This window comes from Macrotis lagotis, chromosome 4, assembly GCF_037893015.1.
Source record: "Macrotis lagotis isolate mMagLag1 chromosome 4, bilby.v1.9.chrom.fasta, whole genome shotgun sequence".
Lineage (NCBI taxonomy): Eukaryota > Metazoa > Chordata > Mammalia > Peramelemorphia > Peramelidae > Macrotis > Macrotis lagotis.
The window spans coordinates 76,984,625-77,007,296 of NC_133661.1; the positions used below are offsets into that span (position 1 = coordinate 76,984,625).

Consider the following 22,672-nt stretch of genomic DNA (forward strand, 5'->3'; position numbering starts at 1 on the left):
TTACTAACTGACTGATTGACTGACTGACCAGAGAAAGGGATAGGATAATTGTACCTCAATCAGGTCACATCTAGACTATTTTATTCAGTTCTCAGTGCCCTGTCTTAGAAAGACATTAAAAAGCCAGTGAAAAACTAGAAGGCAACTAGTATAATGAAGGGTTTGGAGACCATGTCATTTGTTGAGTGATTCAAAATCTCTAAGGATCTTTAGGAGGGACGAGAAAGGCAAAAGGAGGACAAAATAAATATTTTTAATTTTATTATAATTATAATAAGGCTATCCTTAAATACTTGAAGGATCCTCATGTGTAAGGAAGATTAGACTTATTCTTGGTTCTAGAAAGCAGAGAACCAAGGCAAGTAGGTGGCTCAGAGGATAGAGCACCAAGTCTAGGGTCAGGAAAATACAAGTTCAAATTTGATCTCAGATACTTCCTAGATGCGTAAAACTAAACAAGTCATTTAGCTGCTATCTGCCTCAGTTTCTTCCTCTGTAAAATAGGAATAATAACAATACCTACCTCCCAGGATTGTTGCAAGAATAAAATGAGTTAATAATAGAGTTATGACATAGTAGATGCTATATAAATGTTAGTTATTATTAGAAGGAGGAACCAACCATTGAAATAGTAGATGCAGATTTAGTGTCAGTAAAATATAGAACTTTGGGAGGAAGTACATTACCCTATAATAACTGTCTTCAAGCCATAGTTGTACTGTCATATAGTTTGACAATGATATAGTCACGTACTGAACATGTCAGGCACATGTTGGTCTTTGAAGACTATTCTAACTCTGAGATTTAGAGAGGGCAGGAGAGAGTCAAAGCTGGAAGACCTAAAAAGAGAATATGAAGCTCCCTGAAGGCAGGGGCTATTTTTATTTTTAACTTTATAGCTCTAATACACAGCACAGTTCCTTGTATATAATTAAGTACTTAAATATTTGTAGAATTAACTGATGTTAATGTAGTTGTCTGGAGAGACAGATAGAGAGACCAAGAGAGAGACAGAGAGAGAGAATTTATTAAAATTTATTAAATGCTCATTACCTATCATGCACTGTGCTACATGCTAGGGATCCAAATACAAGCTAGTGAGAAAATCCCTGCCCTCAAGAAGCTTACATTCCATTGGGTGAAGAGAATGTACAAAGGTGAGAAATTCGAGACATGATTTTGGTGTTGGTGGCTGGGAAGTGAGGTTGAGGACTTGTTTCAGGAAAAATAAAGAAAAAGCTTACCTGTCCTAGTCTAGGGTAGTTCTAGGGGCAGAGTCTAGGGTTCTAATGGGAAGAAGGTGAGGATGATGGCCAGAGTAGAGGTAACAAAGGTTTGGAGCTGGTAGTAATAAAAGCTTGTATTATAGTTGGAATAGGTTGCTATTGTTTGTCTTTCATTCTTGAGGTCATGATATCAGATGCCATGACATGCGCACGAATTGGATTTGAGTGAGGGAAGGCTGTGCAAAGTCACTAGCCTCACTTTTTCCTCCCAGTTACAATAGCAGGTATAGAGAGGAAGGGACAAATGTGAGAGCTTGTCAAAGTTAGATTCAATAGGAGGGGGAATAACTGGAAAGGTAAAGGAGAAAGAAGTCACAGAAAATAGTAAGGTTGGGGATAGAGACAGTGGTTGAAAGATGGTACCACAAACAGAAATAGTGAAATCAGAGAAGCAGCAGATTTGGGAGGAAAGATATTAACTTCAAACAGAAGAGAATGGTCAGCAGTATCAAAAATGACAGAGGTTAAGGAAAATTAGGACTGAAAAAAGGCCTTTGTATTAGCAATTAGGAGGTCACTGGTGACTCTCTTAGTCATATGGGGACAGATGCCAGCATACAAGGAGATTAATAGGAGAGTGGGTGATAGAAATAATTGTAAGATGAGAAAAAGAGAATAGATTTATTCCATTTGGTCCTGGTTCTGTCCTCTGGGATTAGAAATAGGTTTCACTTCAACATTAAAACAAGAGCTTTCTGTAAGAGCTATCTAAAAATGAAATTAACTGCCTTGTGACCTAGTGGTTTCTTGATCACTTAAAAGTGTTGACAAATGACTGTCTGTCTGGGATATTATTTTGTTTTATTTTTGTTGCAAGGCAATGGGGTTAAGTGACTTGCCCAGTGTCACACAGCTAGGTAATTATTAAGTGTCTGAGGTCAGATTTGAATTCAGGTACTCCTGACTCCAAGGTCAGTGCTCTATCGACTGTGCCACCTAGCTGCCCCCTGTCGGGGATATTATTAAGAAGATTCCTTCAATAGGTGGGAGGTTCGCTTAATTGATTCCTAGTGTTCTGTCAAACTCAAAGATTATGTGGTGTTTAGTGAAGACAATGGCTATAACCAAATTCCTTGATCTGAGAAAGGAGAGCAAAAAATAAGACAGTAGCTACATGTGTCTACAAAGCCTCATTTCTTTTATTTTCATGAAGAGAGAGAGGAAAACCATGCATACTTCAAATTGAAAGGAAAAGAGCAATTAGAAGATGACAAAGGAGAATCCAATGCAGAAGCAGAGAGTAATCTCAGAAAGGAGTTGGGGCCCCTCTTCCTCTGATAAAGGAGGAAAGGAAGAAAATGAGATAAAAAGGACAGATGATGAGCACAGCAAGATTTGTTGAACAACCTTTTACTTTATGTTCTTCCTGATTTTCTCACTTTGAATGGCTCTTTGTAGCTCTTTGAACTTGTCAAAATAAACAGGCAATAGAAACTGAGGGCATTAATATTCTGTAGGTTGACTCTTCTCTTTTCCTTGTTGCTCTGTTCAGCTTTGAGATTTTTGCTCATTTGGATGGCTATCCAGTGACTGAGCCTACTCTTATGGTTCTTAAAGTTCCCAGTCTAGGATCTATTGTATTCTTCTTCTGCTCTTCTTGCATGTGTCTAGGAAGAATCTGCCTGAGCTCTAGAGTCCTTCCAAAGAAGTTTTAGAAATGGTTGCAATATTTCCCAGCTCTTCCTTTCACATGTAAGCAAGCACCAATGCTGCAGTAATATTGACAGCTTTCAGTCATCACCAAACAATTGTTTGGCTTAGACATTGCCCTAAAAGGCTGACTATTGATGGTGGCTTATTTTTTTCTATAGCAATTCCAGATGTACAAGAATTCTTTACAATATCCCTATGAGATAAGGAGTGCCAATAGTATTCATATTTTACAAATGAGGGAACTGAGGCAAAGGGATAAAATGACTTGTTCAATGTCACTTGACTAGTAAGTCACAGGGCCAGGGTGAACTTAGATTATTTCTGATTCCCAGTCCAAGAAACTCCTTTTCTTTTTCCTTTTCCTCCTCTTTCTTCTCCTTATCCTTTCTTTTTCTCTGCCTTTTCCTTTTCTATTTCTTTCTCTTCCTTTTTTCATGGTCTCCCTCCTCCAGTTTTCTCTTTTTCCTTCTCTTCTTTCTCTTGTCTCTGCTTTCTTATCATTTCCTATTCACTTTCTTCTGTCTCCTCCTTCTCCTTCTCTATCTTTTTTCTGCCTCCTCCTGTTTCTTCTTTTTCTCCTCTGCCTGTTCCTCCTTTCCTATGATTACTACTACTACTACAATGCTTTACACAGTGCTTTAAGGTTTACTAATCATGCATTATATAATTTGATAATAATGACCCTGAAACATGGCTATTATTATTTGCATTTTGCTGATGAAGAGACCAGGGTTCACAGAGGCTGTGACTTTTCCAGGTTTACCCTGCTTGTCTGAGATAAGGATTCAGATTCAGATTTTCCTGATTCTGAATCTACCTTTCTATTCTCACTGCCTCAATATGAGTTCTCAACATGAAACTCAAGAGGTCTGGGTCATTGACTTCAGGTTCATTGGCCTAGTTTATCAAAGTCATAAATCACAAATCTAATCCAACATTCTCATTTTGCAGGCCAAAAAACTAAAACCAGGGGATATAGCGTAACATATTTCTAAGCCACATGGATAGTATTAGACTCAGTATTCAAACCTAGGTCATTCAGGGTCCCAACCCAACAGCCTTCCCTCTGCCCTACAGTATCCTATCCCTGAGGCATTAAATTTGGATGCCAGTAACCTTCTGATGGTTAAAGATGCTAGTGGGTTTAATGATGTACTGTACAAAGTGTATATATGGTATTTTTAATAAATTGATTATTTTCTTTACTTCAGTCTTCACATTTTGTCAATATAGGGGCTTCTTTCACCAGCATAGATTGCAAATCCTTCATGCTTCAGTATATGGAAGTTTTCAGAGTTTTTCAAAAATTAGCTTGCCTTGGCCATCACCATCAAACATTTGCTAAGTTTTTTTATTGGTAAGACTATGTGGAGCTCATACTCTGCTGACATAATCTTCTACTTTTCTACATGCTTAAACATCCTAATGGGTTCATGATTTTATTGAGATGAGTCTATCCTCCAACAATACAGATTATAGTCTACTCATCCCTGCCCATCCTGTGCAACTCTTATTCATATCATTCCATAGTGTTATCATAGGTGATCTATCCAACACAGTTGAGTAGCTTGAATCTTCCTCAATTTCCCTTGATATCATGGGGATACTCCTGAAGAACATAGTTATTCCTTTCTCTTGCCTCATGACTGGTTCATCTTCTTTCACTCATCCCTTTCTTTGGTGATCCTTTGACTGTGGTTGCACTTCATAATCCCTTATTTAGAGTGTACTGCAGCCAGTTCCCGCCCACCATGTACCTCTCCATTACCCTCTAGATGATAGCTATTTTCAATTTTTCAGAGACTGTAGACTTCCACAACTCACAGTATTATAGCAATGCTAGTAGAATATTAGTCTTAAAATAGGGGTCTTTGTTTCAGAGAGAAACTTTCTCTATAACCCAACATATTCAACCATTTATTGTCACTTGGAATTAGTTTTCTGATGCTAGTTCAATAAAATGTGATTTTCCTCTAAGGTCAATATCATTGGAACCCTTCCTTCCTTCTCTAAAACTTTGCAGGTAGCTTTGTTATAATGTGCTGACTGAAAACATTCTTTCCATAAAACCAGCCAGGTTAGCCAGAAATATCTGCCATAAAACCAATTATTTTTTTGTCTGAGGACCCACACATTTTGTTTAAAGAACCACATATCCAAGAGATCAGTCATTTTAAGCCAAAGGCCCACCAAGTCACAAATGACTGTGGCTGATCTATTTTATATTTTAGCAAAGAAATTAATTATTGTTTTATTGTTTCATATGTAATGTGAGTTGAGAATTAACCTCATAAATTTGCTTTCTAAATAACCCTGGTATGTTTGATATTCCCTCTCTTCATAAAACAGATGAATGTGTTACCTGTAATCCAGAACTGTAGCCATTCTTTGGAAGAAGGGATAGAGAAAATTATTTTCCTATCCACTTTTCCTTTAATCTCCTTCTCACCTCCTTACTCTCTATAAAAGTAAATGAAATTTTATCTCTCTATTCTTGGTGTCCAGTTGCATTGAGGGTCAATCCCAGGAGTTGTAGACTCAGCCCTAGATAGCTTTGGGTTTTTTTTTTAGTCCCAAGGTTTATGTAGAATTTGTTTCCATTCCTCAGCCCCATACAATCTAGTTTCTAAACTGACCAATTCAGAGGATGTTTGGGAACAGGTCCATACTAGTAAAAAGTTCTGGGAGTGAATTTGGAACTGAATTTTCCCCAGTGGAGGAAGAAGACAATTTTGTATACCTCTAAAGATTTATCCCTAGAAAATGTACCTACAAATTGGCCACTTCTCCATCAATAATTAGGCATAGAAAGGACTTAGGATTTCATTGGCATAAGAAACTCCTTAGCAAGCAAACTTCCTCTGCCAGTGTAGGTTGGCACCTTCTCTGCCATTTGTATTCTTGGAAATGACTGAGAGTTACTCAGAGGATTCGGTTCTCACCTAGAGAAGTATGATCTGCCAAGGGTAATGCAACCCAGGTCTTCATCCTATACATTAACTACTAACCAGTACTTATTTGTTACCAACCCCCTTGAGAGGTCATGGCTGGCTATTTGGAGTCAGAAAACAAAAACAAAACTTTCCTGAAAGTTCTTGCACTCTAAAACAGGGACCCTTAAACTTTTGGAGTCATGGACTCTGGGCAGTCTGGTGAAGCTACTAGACTCATTCTCAGGATAATGGTTTTAAATGCATAAAGCAAAAAAAAATAGTTACAAAGGAAGACAATTTTTTTGAAATACAGTTATTACAATACTTATTTTAAAATCTCAAGAACCCAGGTTAAGAAGCCCAATAATGAAGCAAGTTATGTGTAATATACATAATCTTATATAATTAAATAATGTATATTATAATAGTTTGTATCTATATAAAGATGTATATGTATAAGTATAGGTATGTGCCTATACATACATATATATGCATATATATATATATATATATATAAATGTATGTGTGTGTTTGTTTGTATAGTATAATGTTTGTATAATGTTTCTGTGTATGAGGTATCTATGTGGTCCAATGGAAAGGATGTTGGACCTGGAGGCAGAAAGACTTGAGTTCAAATCCAGCCTCAAATATTTCCATGGTCCCAGGCAAGGCACTTAACTTATATTTACCCCAGTTTCCTCTTTTGTAAATGGAAATAATGATAGTACTTACTTCTTAGAGTTGTGAGGATTAAGAGATAAAATATGTACAGCATTTTGCAAACCTCAATGATCTATATGACTGCTGTTATTATAATTAGTACTTTTTTCAAAGCATTAGAACTTTGTATTCCATCACATCCCATTTTTTCTCTGAATCCCATCATATCAATAGTGTTGTTACTTCTGGAAAGGCTATGTCAGTTGACTATTGTATAGATCACCATTTGGATCTGAATCTCCAGATATTTCAATAAAAGACCACTTCTCTCTTATATATGTTGCCTTCCTCTATTAGAATAAAGCTTCCTGAGGGCAGATTCTGACTTTCTGTATTTGTATCCTTGGTGATTAACACAGTGACTGGCACATAAGTGCTCTGCTTTTCCTTCACTCAGTCCCATTCTCTACTCCAATTGACAGCAGGCAGTAGGAAGAGTTTGGGGTTTAGCCTGACCACCTGGGATCAGATCTGGACTTCTGTCCTAGATGTGTGATTTTGGGGGAGCTCACATAACCTCTGTGAACCTTAGTTTCCTTATCTGAAAATGAGGTTAACAATATTTACACTACTTGTCTTCATAAGCTAGGTTGCTCTAAAGAAAAGTGCTTTGTAAACATTAAAATTCTATATAAATGTGAACCATTATTTTTGAACTTTGCAAATGTCAGAGTTCAAAGCAGTGCAAATATTGTGTACTGACGGATTCTTCTGGGGGATAGGGATGGAGAAGGAAATATATGTTCGGTATCCTGAAACTTTATCATGGGCAGATGTTTGGTTTTACTGTCTTATTGATGTTATTTCATAAACTCTCTAATTTGGAAATGACTTTAGAGAACATTTAGTCCAACACATGCCTGAACAAGAATCCTTTCTATAACTTATCCAACAAGTAGTCATCCAACTTCTCTTTGAATATCTCCAGCCCATGGTATGTTGCTAAATGTTTGACAATCAGTTTTGCATAGGGGGAGGGGAAATGTAACCAAGACACACTTTACAGTTTAATCTGTTTGATCCACTTAAAAAGTTTATTTTTTTACATTTTCTCCACCACTTTCTAAAGTCTAGACAATCAACAAAATAATAAATCATGTCCAGATTTGTAATCTACTGTAAATCGACTGATTTCCAAAGCATGAGACTCGTGTTGAAAGACAATTAACTCTGAGAGGCAGTTAGAGCTGACTCCAGCACACCCTTGCCTCTGGTGCAAGATAATCCATTTTGAGAGTTCCTTCTAAAAAGGATTTGATTTTACTTTGGTTTTCCTGCCCAAGGCCTATATTTGCCTCATGTCTTCTAACCATTGCTATTAGTTTAGTCATCAGCCTAGCAGGACAAATTTAATCATTCAATTAAGTATTCAAATATTTTAAGATAGCTTATCACATCTTCCCTTTTGGGTTACATACCTCTAGTTCCCTCAGGTGTTGCCTGTAAGACAGGAACTCATTCACAAGGCTTGTTGTTCCTAGGTTGGAAGGTTTTCTACTTATCAGTGTCCTTCCTAGAATTTGGTTCCCAAAACTGGACACAAAATACTCCAGATGTAATCTGGTATGGTCAGAGTATAGCAAGCTTACCATCTCTCTGAGGGGTAGCTAGGTGGCCCAGTGGTTGGAGTACTATCCCTGAAGTCAAGAGGACCCGAGTTCAAATCCAGTCTTAGACACTTGACACTTACTAGCTGTGTTACCTTCAGCAAGTCACTTAACCCTTATTGCCTCAAATCCAGGGCCATCTCCAGTCATCCTGATTCATAACCAGTCCACTGGACCCTGATGGCTCTGGAGAAGAAAGTGAAACTGGTGACAGCATAGCCCTGCCTCACTCAAATCCAATTCTTGTGCTTATCATGGCATCACCTCCCTGATGACATGGTCTTCTTTGAAAGTGAAGGACAAGTTTAAATGAAGACCAAAACTTATTATCTTCAATTTTTAAAAGTTGTCTTATGTATAATGTAATTTTGTTATCTCAAATGTTTTCTTTCTTCTTTTTGGATCTGATTCTTCTCTCCCAACACATTCAATTTCAATCTATGCTTATAATGGTTGCAAATGTAAAGCCTGTATTAGATTGCCTTCTGTTGAGGGGGAGGGAAGGGAGGGAGGGAGAAAAACTGTAAAACTCAAAACTTTGCCAAAAATAATGATTGGTAGAAACTGCCACTGTAAGGAATTGGAAAAACAAATAAAATATTTATATAATTAAAAAAAAGAAAATGAAGGACAAATAACAACAATCACTCTCTGATCTTGGCTGCCTCTCCCAACGCAATCCAATAGTACATTTGAGGGACAGGAGGGATGAAGGGATGCAAGTCTTGTTGAACTAATGCTTGTAATCCACTAAAATTCCTAGATCTTTTAGAAATTGTTGTTTAGTTATAGATTCCCATCTTTCAACTGGTGAAAGTTTTGAACCCACATGTAAAACCATACATTTATTGCTGATGGGAGAGGGTGAGTAAATTAATGAATTTATTTTTTTAAATTTATTTTTTATTCTCATTTTGTACAAATGTTTTTCTTTACATTAATAAGATATACTTGTTTACAAGTAAACAAAATACCCCTCCCCCATTGAATATAGATAGACTTGCTTGGGCAAAAAAGGGGGAGAAAAAAATTAAAATTAAAAAAATAATAGTAATAATTGTAGGTATGGCCAGGTGGTGCAATGGATGAAGCATCAGCCCTAGAGCCATGAGCACCTGAGTCCACATCCAGCCTCGTAAACCCAATAATCACCCAGCCATGTGACATGCAAGCCACCCGATCCCCACTGCCCTGCAAAAAGCAAAAAGAAGGGGAAAAAAAGACCCAAAATAAAATAAAATAGTAATAATAGTAGGGGTGGCTGGGTGGCAGACAGAGCATTGGCCCTTGAGCCAGGAGCACCTGGGTCCGAATCTGGCCCCAGACACCCAATGATCACCCTGCTATGTGGCCCCAGGCAGACCACCCAGCCCCACTTGCCCTGCACCCTCCCCCAAATAATAATAATAAAAAATGTGTTTCAGCCTTTGTTCCAACACCATCAACTCTGTCGTGAGTGGATCACATTCTTTATGATAAGTCCATCACAAAAGTTACTTCCATATTTTTCCAACATTGCCATTGCTGATTGCAACTCCCTCCTTTCTTATTTCTCCACTACCATGTACTATATTTTTTCTCTCCTTTCACTCTGACTCTGCTGTAGGGTCACTGAGTGGCACAGCAGACAAATCCCTGGCCCTGGGGCCAAGAAGCCCTGAGGCCCCATACCACCCCTTAGGCCCAGAATCCACCAGGCCCTATGGTCCTGGGCAGGCCATCCAATCCCAGCCCCTTGCAAGAAGTAAAAAAAGAAAATGTGTTATATCTGACCACTGTCCCCCCATGGTCCATCCTCTCCTCCTTTATTTACATCCCCACCCCTTCCCCCTGCTCCCCCCCTCCTTCTTACTCCAGTTGTCTATACCCCATTGAGTATATTTGCTGTTTCCTCTCCTAGCCATCTCTGATGAGAGCAAATGTTCCCTCATTCCCCCTTGCCTCCCCCCTTCCATATCATTGCAATAGCTCAATGTAATAAAAAAAATCTTATTATGTGAAATAGCTTGGACTATTCCCCCTCTCCTTTTTCTTTCTCCCATTCCATTTCCCTTTTTTTCTTATTGACTCCATTTTTACACCATATTTTTATCTTCGAATTCAGCTTTCTCCTGTGCTTCAACTATAAAAGCTCCCTCTACCTGCTCTATTAACTGAGATGGTTCATATGAATATTATCAGTATCATTTTTCTATACATGCAGTTCATCCTCATTAAGTCCCTCATATTTCCCCCCTCTCCTCCAATCTCCATGCTTCACCTGAGTCCTGTATCTAAAGATCAAACCTTCTGTTCAGCTCTGGCCATTCCAAAAGGAACCTTTGAAATTCCCCTGGTTCACTGAAAGTCCATCTTTTTCCCTGGAAGAGGACATTCAGCCTTGCTGGGTAGTTCATTCTTGGCTGCATTCTAAGCTCTTTTGCCTTCCAGTATATTGTATTCCAAGCCCTACGAACTTCCAATGTAGCTGCTGCTAAGTCCTGTGTGATCCTGACTGCAGCTCCACGATATTTGAACTGTGTCCTTCTGGCTACTTGTAATATTTTCTCTTTGACTTGGGAGTTCTGGAACTTGGCTATAATATTCCTAGGGGTTGGTTTTTTGGGATCTCTTTCTCGGGGGGATTGGTGGATTCTCTCCATTTCTATTTTGCCCTCTGCTTCTAGAACATCAGGGCAATTTTCCTGTAGTAATTCTTTGAAAATGATGTCAAGGCTCTTTTCCTAATCATGACTTTCAGGTATTCCAATAATTTTCAAATTATCTTTCCTAAGTCTGTTTTCTATATCAGTTGTTTTTTCAATGAGATATTTCACATTTTCTTCTAATTTTTCATTTTTTTGGTTTTGAAGTATTGATTCCTGATTTCTGTTAAATTCATCAATCTCCCTGAATTCTATTCTTTGTCTGAAGGATTTGTTCTCCTCAGAGAGTTTTCTTATCTCTTTTTCCATCTGGCCAATTTTGCTTTTTAAAGCATTCTTCTCCTCAATAACTTTTTGAACTGTTGTATCCATTTGACCTAAGCTGGTTTTTAGCATGCTATTCTCTTCAGCATTTTTTTGGATTTCCTTGACTAAGCTGCTGACTTCATTTTCATGTTTTTCCTGCATCTCTGTCCTTTCTTTTCCCAGTTTTTTTTCTAACTCCCTCATTTGATTTTCAAAGTCTTTTTTGAGCTCTGTCATAGCCTGAGCCCAATTTCTATTTTTCTTGGAGTCTTTAGATGCAGGAGCTTGTGCTTCCTCATCTTCAGACTGAGTATTTTGATCCTTCTTGGGCTCATTTGCAAAATATTTCTCAATAGTCTTCCTTTTGTTTCTCTGCTTGCTCATTTTCCCAGCCTGGGCCTGGTTTGGGGTGCTTCCTGAGCTTTTGGGACACTCCCACAAGGGTCTCAGTGTGTGAGGCTCTGTCCTCCCTCCTGGTCTGTGAATGACCATAAGCGCCCCCCTCTGCCACGGGGCTGAGGTGGGGGGGCCCTGCTGTTCTATGGGGGGGCCTAGACTGCGATCAGTATCTGAATGTGGTCAGAGCTCCAGAGTCCTGTTCCAGAGGCAGAGGACAGAGCTCTGCAGTCTCTCTCTTCACTCCCCTCCCTCAGCTCAGTGGGCTCATGCCCTGGGGGCTCCTGCTTACAGGCTCCACCTGCTCCTGTTTCCGGGTCTAGGCTGCCGAAAGACCAGGCTACTGGCTGTGTGCCCTGAGGGCTGGGCTCCACATGCTTGCTCTGGCAGAGGCCCCCCCTGTTCTCCCACTTTGTGCCCAGTGCTCCCCGGGGTGCAGCCCAGGAGACTCCCCCGCTGCTGTGAGCTGCAGCTCTCAGCGCCCTGGGGCTGCCTCCGGGAGGCTGAGGTTCTTTGGCTCTGGCTGGCCACCCCTCTTCCGGGCTGCTCCTCCAACCCCGGGGAGCAGAGCCTTTCTGCTCTTTTCCAGGTTACCTTGAGTAGGAGAACTGCCTCCCTGGGTCCCTTTGTGGGTTCTGTCTCTCGAAAGTTTAGTTAGAGTCCTTAGTTTATGAGTTTTTATCAGAGAGCTCCTAAGACTCGATCCCTTCATGTCACCATCTTGGCTCCGCCCCCCCCCCCCCAGGGTGAGTAAATTAACAAGACCTCAGCTCCCCTTAACCACTGAGAAAGCGGATACCAGGTCACTCTCTATATGGTTATTGGGATCCAGCCCATGATCACAGTCTTGTCCTTGATTTCCACCTACACACCTGAGTCCCAACCCCATCCTTAGAAATTACAACCAGGGTCTAGTATGGCTTCGATTCTAGATGGGCCCCCAGACACTAAACTTCTCCCTATCAGGCTATTATTGATAGAGCTACTTTTGCTTACTAGCTACCAAACTCTCCTCTTCCTTCTGTTTTAATTCCAGTGGTTCAAAGTTAAAAACTGTCTAGGTAAAATTTTCCTTCTCCTTCCACTACTCTCTATTCATTCTTTCCTACCTCAACCCAGTCTTTCATGAGATTCTGTGTTTTTTTGACTTCCCTGGCATTCTGGGGATTCCTCTCCATTCCCCTATGGAAACTTTGTTTTATTTGTTAACAAATTGTCCTTCTTAATAGACCTCTCCCTCTCTCCTTTCATCCTTGTATTTATGAAAACCTGGCTCCATAGAAGATAGTACTTGGCTCAGGCTTCCTCTCCAATCCTTGCTCATGTATTTGAGTCCTTTCACACATCCTGGATTCGATATATCAGTTTGTTCAACTCCCATGATCTGGCCTCAGTCACATATGGGGCAGCTATGCTGTTTATTTTATCAAACATACATACTCTCTTTCTGCAGTTCAGAATTCTGAAATGCTTCTGACTGTCCTTGTGTCTCTCTCTTTGTACCTCACTTCTCCTAAGTCTACTCTCATTTGAGCCAATACCTTCAGTCACTTCATGTACCCTGCTCTGACCTCATTTACCTCCTTTAGAATTAACCAGTTAACACCACTCTCTACATTTGAACTCCTTGTTCTTTTGTCCTATCATTGCTAATGTCTTTCCAAACTTCAGCCTTAGATTATCTCTACTTTTGACCTCTTCTGTTCCTGTTCCCTGTACACTTAACACTATCGGAGGAAGTCATTCAATAGTGCTTACTGGAATCACTAATTTTATGTTGTTTAATCTCAATTGGACATTTATTATAATGCAACAATTCTTTTGTTGTTTCTATATGGGCTCTTGCATTCCCTAAAGTGGCAATTCTAAATGTTCTTTCTCATCAAGCTACCTGCACCTTCTACCTTGTCCTTTCAGCAGAGGATCTTACCTAATATTTTATGGAAAAAATATGTTTCTAACTCAATTCTTCACTTCAAATACCCTTTACATCATCCACTTTCTCGTCTACTTTGCTCTTAGAGGAAGAGGTTGCCCAGGCTTCCCCCACTACTCATGCCATTGATCACATCCCCTTCTCTCTGCTTTAATCATTCTCTCTGTCTACTGGTTCCTTCCTTAATGTCCACAAACATGCTCAGATTTCCTTCATTCTTAAACGCTAATTTAATCTTCCTGTGCCCTCAGATAATCATTATCTTTCTCTATTCCCTTTAAATCTCCTAGAAAAGCCATCTATGATCATGTTCTTTACTTCCTCATCCCTAATTTACTTCTTTACCAATTGTGATAGAACTCCCTATCCATAGAACTACATTAAGTAATTGCCACTTCCAAGGTTCCAGTTATTTTTTCCTTCAAATTTATCTGTGCATATATTATAGTCTCTCCAGGAAAGTAGAAATTCCTTGAGGGCAAGGAAAGCTCAATTTTTATAAATGCATCTCCAGTGACCTGCACATGGTAGGTCCTTAAAAAATATTCATTGACTGAATTAAGTACATTTTATCTACTTTGTCAAGGATTTTTGTGAATCCTGACTTTGTCTTCTTCTCCTTTCCAATACCATATCATCTGCATATTTGATAATCATATTCTCTATGACTTTACCTAAGACAATGGTTGAAATGATAAATAACACAGGGCCAATGGACAAAGATCCCTGGAGCATTCCACTGGAGACCTTTTTCCAAGTTGGCACCAGGTCCAAAACAAGTCAACAAGCCAGCCATTCAGGTCATCTAATTATTCTATCATTTACTTCACATATATCCAGTTTGTCCATAAGAATAACAGGAAAAACTTTGTCAAATGCTTTGCTTAATCTAGTTAAGTTATATTTATACAATTTTCCTGATCTATTGATCTAATGACCTCATCCCCCCCAAAAGTAATAAGGTTATGATAGGGTTAATCTAACATGATTTATTCTTGTTACCTAGTACTTCTATAAGCTATAAAGCTCTATAAGCATGAACCATTTTTTAAAAATTATTACTTAAATAATTTAAGTGATTTAGTATGGTCTCAGATCCTAATTCTTCTTTATGAGTGAACAATGTTATTAAAACTCTACTATTTGGAAGCTAAAGAATTAATGTTGACATACACATGTACATAATATGAGGATACAGGTAGATAGGTGAATTTCACCTTCCTTCACTGTATCCTTGGTAACATCAGCACTAGGGAAAGAAGGATGACATTTATTAACAGTGTTTTCCTGTCTTGTCCTATGCTGGCCCTGAAGCTCTCTCCTTTTGTCTATTCCCCTATTATAGAGGAAGGAAAGAGTTCTTATACCTGTTCTTCTCCACTACCACCCTCCATTTCCTAACTCTTGAGATGTCTAGAGTCTATCTCCACTTCATATGGCCAATTATAGCTACTCACTTCTGGTCTCCTCACATCCTGGGCCCTTTTTACACCTTGGGTCTCAGGATGAAGTGTCCTCTATTAACTCGGTTCTACTTTACTCTTCTCAGTGAATAGGACCCATGACTCCCTATTCTTCCTTTCCTTGTTTCTTATTGAGGACCCAACCCTCACTTTTGAGGACAAGTCTGGTTTGTTTTGGATTAAAGAAGTAGTTTCTGGTAAAATTTGATTGATACAGTCCTTCCCTTTTCTTTCTTGCCTTGTTGCTTTGTCCTCTTATTTCCTTGTTCATGTTCCACTTGAATCATTTGGCCAGAATGCAAGAAATTCCTGATAGTTAGGGAGTACCCACTGGGCATCCTTTCTAGAGAATGAGCATTAGGGAGTAAGTTCAGCTGGTGCAATTCAGAGAGGCGGCCTTCAGCTGGATCTGGAGCATGACTCTCAATATAGCTTACTTTTTCCAATTCTGGCACATACCTTATGGAAACACAGTAATGCAAACAGGAGTGTGCTAAAACCAACTCATACCAGCTCACAAGAGCCAATTGTTAAATTTTCACTGTGATCATTTACACTTTGGGAATTAGCAAATGCTACAAATTAGGGCTTGATTTAGTGTCTTGTTGACCTAAGAAAATGATGGAGAAAATATTAGTAATCTTTATTATTGAGTAAATAAGCAAAAATAATCTTTATGATAATAAAGATTAAACTTGAAATTGTGTGCCATATTTTTGAAGACCTGGTTGTTGAACAACGCATAGCCCATATGCAGCTTTAGATACTTGTGATTTTACGCACTATGGTGATGGTGAGGAAGGGAAAACTCCCAAGGTCAAACACAGCTCCCACTGTTCCCAGCTTCAACTGATTCCCTTGCCTTCATAGTCCCAATTCACCCTCTCATGGTTTTCTTATCTGTAAAATGGAGTTAGTATCTATGAGAATGCTCACCAAACACTCTTTCTTACTGCCATAAGTTGCTTGGAGCAAGCGATACCAGCCCCCTTCCTACTGTCTGTTTCTTTTTAAATAGCTATTCTTCACTTCCCATACTTGTAGAGCTATCTCCAGATATTATGCACAGTGTGTGATACCAACAGCAAGTCTTCCAGCTCTAGAACACCCCATTTTCCCTACCATACGTAGGACATGGGAGTTTTCTTTCCCTCTCATCTATTCGCCTGTGAAGCAGGTCAACATATATGGAGAAAGAGAAATGTGGCAATTCAAAGCAAAGGAGGGGACTGGCAAAAATGACTTGTTCTCTGATAATACGTAATCCATTCCCTAATAGCTGGCAACTGTATACTTTTAGATTTGCAAAGCACTTTGTATTTACATATGTGTGTATATATGTATTGTCTTTTGGATGTTACAATAGTGCTCAATTAGGAGATAACATCTTTGAGACATTGTAACTATTATTGTACCCATATGAGAGGTAAGGAAACTGAGGCTGAGGAAAGGTTATATGACTTCCCCAAGGTCCAAGGCAGAATTTGAACTCAGATCTTCTTCACTCCCAAATCCAGCACTCTACCTATCACACTACCTAGCAAACAAGCTCAGGCTAATCAAGGATTGCAGAAAATAGTACACTCCTATTATCAATGACTTTCTTATTACATGTGAAGAAATAACTGAAACTATATTTAAATAACTTCAAGAAGCAAGTAACTATGCTAGAGAGCTAGAATGCTTGACTTAAAAGCAAGAAGACTTGAGTTCAAATTTGACCTTAGAAGCTTGTATTTGTTGGGTAGTATAACCTTCTGGGCAGTGTAGTGGTCTCTCAGCTTTGGTTTTATCATCTGTAAAATGGGGATAACAACAGAATCTACCTCACTGACTTGTTTTAAAAATTGCATGAAATAGTGCTTTAAAAAACATATCAAGGTGAAGAGTTCTGAAAAATGTTGAGATCAGAGTGGGGGGGGAGAAGCTCAGTCTGAGTTTGAGAGTGACATGGGGTGAACAGAATTGGAAGGCATAGGAAGGATCAATGTATCCACTTTATACTGCAGAGAAGCAAAGTCTTAGATTTCTTATCTATAAAATTAAGGAGAGAGTTTGGATTGCTAAATGGTTTCTTCCAACTTCCAATCAATGATTCCATAATTATATAACTAACTTAACCGCAGTATCAATTCATTTAATGAATGGACAGATTCAAAAATACGATCTATCACAAAATTAAAACTATATCATTGAGTTGTAAAGTCCTTGAATAGATTCATTTCACAGCCTTTGTGGTGTATTCGAAATGATCTTGAACTTGGTGTTAAAAGGATCTGGGTTTAAATCCTGATTCTGAATAACTTTGGACAATGGTATCATCATCATCATCATCATTATTATTGATTTACATAGCACTTTAAAATTTTCAAGGCACTTTATATGCATTATCTCATGTGAGCCTCACAACAGTTCTGTGAGTTGATCCCTTTTCACAGATGAGGAAACTGAGTTTAAGAAAGGTTATGTGATATCCCCATGGTCATATAGACAATATGTGTCAAAGTTAGAATTCAAACCTTGGTCTAACTGAATCCAAGTCCAATGCCAACCATTATTCCTTACTGGATTTAATCTCTCTGAACCTCAGTTTCTTCATGTGTAAAAAGAGAGACAGTTGAATTAGATGACCTCTAAGAAATCTTCTAACACCAGTTCTATGATCCCCTAAAGCAACAAAGTGAAAGCTGTTATTCTTTATAGATTTCCTAGTAATTTGGGGCACCTCACTCAGTGGAACATCCATTACTTTCCTTTTGAAGATGAGATTAGAATCTTCTTTCCTAAGAGTCATCTTAGAAGCAATTTTCTGACCAGTAATTGAAGTTTGAAAGATTTACAGCTTTAAGGGACCTTAGAGGTCATCTTGTATGACTCCTTCATTTTTATGGATGAGGAAACTGAGGCCCAAGTGGCAAAACTGTGCTTTTCCTTTTCCTTTTAGGAAATGTCTTTTCTTATGATCATTGGATCATGGGACTATGGGCAGGTCACCCAACCTCTCAGTTTTCTTATCTGTAAAATAGGGGTGATATCTGTCAGAATCAACTCACAAGGTTATTGTGAGGATCAAATGAAAATGAATATAAAGAACTTTACAAACCATACATTACTCAATTAATTCTAGTTATTATTATCATCTAATCCAACCTGTCTCATTTTATGGATAGGGAATATGGTCCTCAAAGAGGCTAAATAATATACATCCTGGATCCACAGCAGTTTGTCATGAGTTTTGTCTTGGCACTAGATGACTCAGGAAGAGAGTTTGGCTGGCAGCTTTGTGCAGCTCTGTACAGCTCAGCTTCATTTAAATCCAGTTCATGCCCAAAGTCAAGACATTACCCTGTGATGTCATTGGTTCTCTTTGAAAATGAAGGATGAACAATAGTGGAAAGATGAATGGCTCCAGAGGGAGTCGGGGGACCTGGGTTCAAATCCCATCTCCAACATTTAACTTTAGGTGAGTCAGTAACCTCCCTGGGACCTCTGAATTTCTCATCTTACAAAAATGAGGAGGTTGTCCTAGTTGGCAATTTTAGTTATAAATCTGCAATCCCAAGACTTGCCCATGGTCATATAATTATTAGGTGCTTGAGCCAGGATTCAGAGCCTGTTCTCTTTGCTCTAGTAAAGCAGTGTCATCCTCTAGACCCTCATGAGTCCCTGCTTATTCCATGGGTTATTAACGACTCCTGCCTAGTTAAAGGCCTGTGTGTGTGTGTGTGTGTGTGTGTCTGTCTTTCCCACGTGAGAACCATCTTCATTTGTATTCCCCTTCATTAAGACATCAGCCTCACTCAGACCCAGATCTTGCTGGCTGATTTTTCCCAAATGCTCTGACACGCCAGCAGGATTTGTTCCATCAACAAGAGGTGAGGTGCCTCTGGAAGCAAGCAGCCACAACATCCCCTTCAGAGGATTTGGTCCGGGCAGTAGTTGTAGGATGGGTTCCAGCTGAGCCTTTAGCCCCCTCAGTGTGGTTTCTACAAGACTACAAGAATAGTCAGGTTGATGCTATCTATAGGAACTTAAGTGTCTCCCTTGCTGTACCGTAGAATGGGAGGGAGTTCCTACTTTGGCCCTTTGCATCTGTCTCTTGGGTGTGTGCCATCCTTTCCCATGGCCCCAGGCAGCTTGGCAACACTGTGAGTTATGTTAGAGATATAATAATGAATTATACAATGTATTATACATAATTAATTTATAATAAAACACGCATAAGATGGTTTAATTTCTCCAAGTGACTGATGCAGTGCCAGCTAGATTCTGCTGGTATGTCTGCCCTGGCTGCAATGACTTTGTTTCCTGGTTTTAAAGGCAGGGCCCTGGGCAGGAGGTGGAAGTTGGCTCAGAGAGGTATCAAATACTAATTCCTTCTTGGCTGCTTGTTAGAATGTTGTTGTTTAGTTCTTTTCAATTGTGCCTGTCTATGGTCTCATTTGGGGTTTCCTTGGCAAAGATGCTATGGAGGTTTGCTATTTCCTTCTCCAGCTCATTTTACATATGAGGAAACTGAGGCAAATAGGATTTAGTGACTCATTCCTTCAAGGTCACACAGCCTAGTGTCTTGAGACTAGATTTGAACTCAGATTTTCTTAACTCCGGGTCTGGCTCTCTATTCATTGTGCCATCTAGCTTCTCATTGTTAGAATAAATACCATCTAAGAAATTCTTCACCACAGCTTACCCCTAATGACTTTGATTGCCTTTACCTGAACCTCTAGGAGACTAAGACAGCATGATGCTATGGGATTTCAAATCGGGGATCTGGCTTCAAATTCATGCTCTGCTGTTTATTCCCTGTGTGACCCTAGTCAAGTCACTTAACTCTCTGGGCCCCATTTTCCTCATCTATAAAAAGAAAGATTTGGACTAGATGACCTCTTAGGTGCTTTCCAACTTCTGATTTCTGTTCTTATGATCTATTTTCCTTTGTCTCCTTTCATTGCTTGGTTTTGAACCACCTGGTTGATGATTAAGCCTCCTGTGTAGTGGTTGGACATATTTTAATCCCATCATATTTCTATGAAAAAACTCAGACCTGCTTGGTCCCCATCATTCCCAAAAACAATGACTACCCCTTGAAACTTGTTGGCCTTGGTTTCAGATGCTGCTGAGGATGCTTCTGCTGTTACTGTTGCTGGGATGGTTCCTGTCTCCTGGTGAGGGGTCTCAGAGAGCTGAACCCATGTTTACTGCAGTCACCAACTCTGTTCTGCCGCCCGACTATGACAGCAACCCTACCCAGCTCAACTATGGTGTGGCTGTCACCGATGTGGACCATGACGGGGACTTTGAGATCGTAGTGGCAGGGTAGGTACCATTTTCTTGTCACCTCCTACCAAGATTCCTCTATTTACTCTTGCAGGGATAACCCTGTAGAAACAGCCAGGCCATTACAAAGTTCAGTGCCCTGGCTCAGGGAACTTTCCCAGGTATGGAGGCAGCAGACGTGACTTTATCCTTTCTAATACTGACTCTACAGATTCCTGGAATTTTTGAATTGTATGGGGAACAAGGAAGATGGTTGTTGCTGTTCTGTCATTTCAGTCATGTCCAATTCTTCATGATCACATTTAGAGTTTTCTTGGCATCTCAAACAAAATTCCAGGAGACAAAGTTTCTAGGTATTAAAGATGGATTTATTAATTAGGCTAGTCAATAATTAAGAAATTGATAGGCAATTGTTTGTCTCAATACCAAAGACTAAGAAATGGGGTCTTGGGTTAGCTTAAATACTTGCGCTTTTTGATAACACATTATTTGGGCCTCCCCAATAAGAAAAAGGTAAACTTAACTTGTGGACTCTCAATGAAGATGTGGGCTAAGAGTCCAAAACCCCTTTTCATTACTTCATCCTCAAGGGCAGGGTCAACTGAGGAATGAGACCTGGTAATAAGTTTGAGTATCCTTCAGCACTCTGGGCAAGCAAAACCTTTCTGGATCAGGATCACTCTGGCATTATTTCTCCTTCATGAGCCCAGCCTCTCCAAACTCTAATGAAGAAATCAAGATCAAACAAATGGCTCTTGGTGACTCTTGCTAGCAATAACAAGCTCAGTTTAGCTTCTGTTTATGGGATAAATAGAGAGTCCCAAACTACTCCAGTATCTTTGCTATGTGTAAATATGAAAGGAAACTAATCCTATCCCTTCATTTTAAAGGTGAGGAAGCTAAAGCCCTTAAAAATGAAATGATTCACTCAGTGTCACATGGGTAGCAAATGTTGTTGAGTCATTTTGGTCATATCTGATTCTTTGAGACTTCATTGAAATTTTCTTGGCAGAGATACTGGAGTGGTTTGCTATTTCCTTCTCCAGTTCATTATACAAATGAGAAAACTGAGGTAAATGTGGCGAAATGACTTCCCTGGGGTCACACTGCTTATAGGTGTCTAAGGCCAGATTTGAACTCAGAAAGATGAGTCTTTCTGATTCTAGGCCCATCACCAAAAAAAAAGACAGCATTATGTTTATTCTGGATGGGTTGGAAAGTCAGGTCTTCTACCCACCCATGTTCCGTGTATAGGAGTGTAGTATGTGCCATGTATATAGTCTACATGTATGTGCATGTCATTCTGTGTGTTTATATGTCCACAAATATACATGTGTGGGACCTTCTACTTCTACAATAATAGTGGCAAAGTAACAGAAAAGAGGGCAGAGGCTCCTAATTTGACAGTTATGGGACTGTGTATAAGCATTACTCTGAGTTGTACATATATGTTTGGACACAGATTAAGAGTTGCACAGAATGGGCAGGCATAGAAAATGATCATTTGCATTTTTGTAAGAAGCATTCTAATAAGTGAGAACAAAGATGTAGAGGTGGGAGGGGGATGCTTTAGGGAAGGGAGAGTAAAAGAAGAAAAAGGAGAGGGAGAGGGAAAAAGAGAAGGGAAAAGCGGGAGAAGAAGGAAGAGAGTGTGTACATAGACACACACACACACACACACACACACACACAAAACTCAGAGAGGTGAGTGGTACAGTGGATAGAGACCCAGCCTCTGAGGTAGGAAGACCCGGTCTTAAATCCGGCTTTGTAAGCAATCTAGCTGTGGAGTCTGGGAAACCTGCTTAACCTTTGGGTTACCCTTAGACAACTCTCTAAGGCTTGAAGTTGCAAAGGAGGGGAATAACCATTTCTTTAGTACCTACTATGTGCCAAACACTTGACAAATATTATTTCATTTGATCCTCACAACAAATGTGGGAGAGAGATGTTATAATTTCCCTACATTTTATAGTTTAGGAAACTGAGGTAGAGAGAAATAAAATGGTTTTGCCTAAGGATTATTTGGCCTCAGCTGTGTGACTCTGGCTAAGTCACTTAACTTCTGATTGACTTCACACAGACTATCTCTCAGATCTGGAAAGTCATCCTCCCTTTCTCTTAAATTTCTTGGCCTCGGATCAGGTGCCACTTCTTCCAGAAAGTCTTTGCTGATTCCCCTTAGTCATTAGCACTCTCACTCTCCTCCAACTAGCTCCAACTTATCTGTTTTCATTTTGGATCTCCCAGTAGAACATTGACTTCTCAATGACTGGGACTTTTTAATTTGTCAGTTTTCTTTTTGTCCATGTGTCTCAGCAGCTCACACAGTGCTTTGCTCATAATAATCATTTAATAAATGTTTACTAAATTAAATTGACTCCTGTGAGAAAGGGTTTGGGTCCCCAAAAGTGAGGCAGAAGACTAAGAAAAAAGTTTCTGAGTTAATG

At 39.4% G+C, this 22,672-nt stretch overlaps 1 protein-coding gene across 1 annotated transcript in view; it reads left to right on the forward strand.

Annotated features, from left to right (window-relative positions):
* LOC141519920 (cartilage acidic protein 1-like) overlaps positions 1-21,754 on the forward strand; it is a 40,685-nt gene extending 18,931 nt beyond the window's left edge. Inside the window, exon 2 of the mRNA XM_074231875.1 lies at positions 20,056-21,754. Coding sequence (XP_074087976.1) covers positions 20,056-20,265 — 210 coding nt within the window. The 3' untranslated portion in view covers positions 20,266-21,754. The remainder of the gene's footprint in view (positions 1-20,055) is intronic.
* The last annotated feature ends 918 nt before the right edge of the window (positions 21,755-22,672 follow it).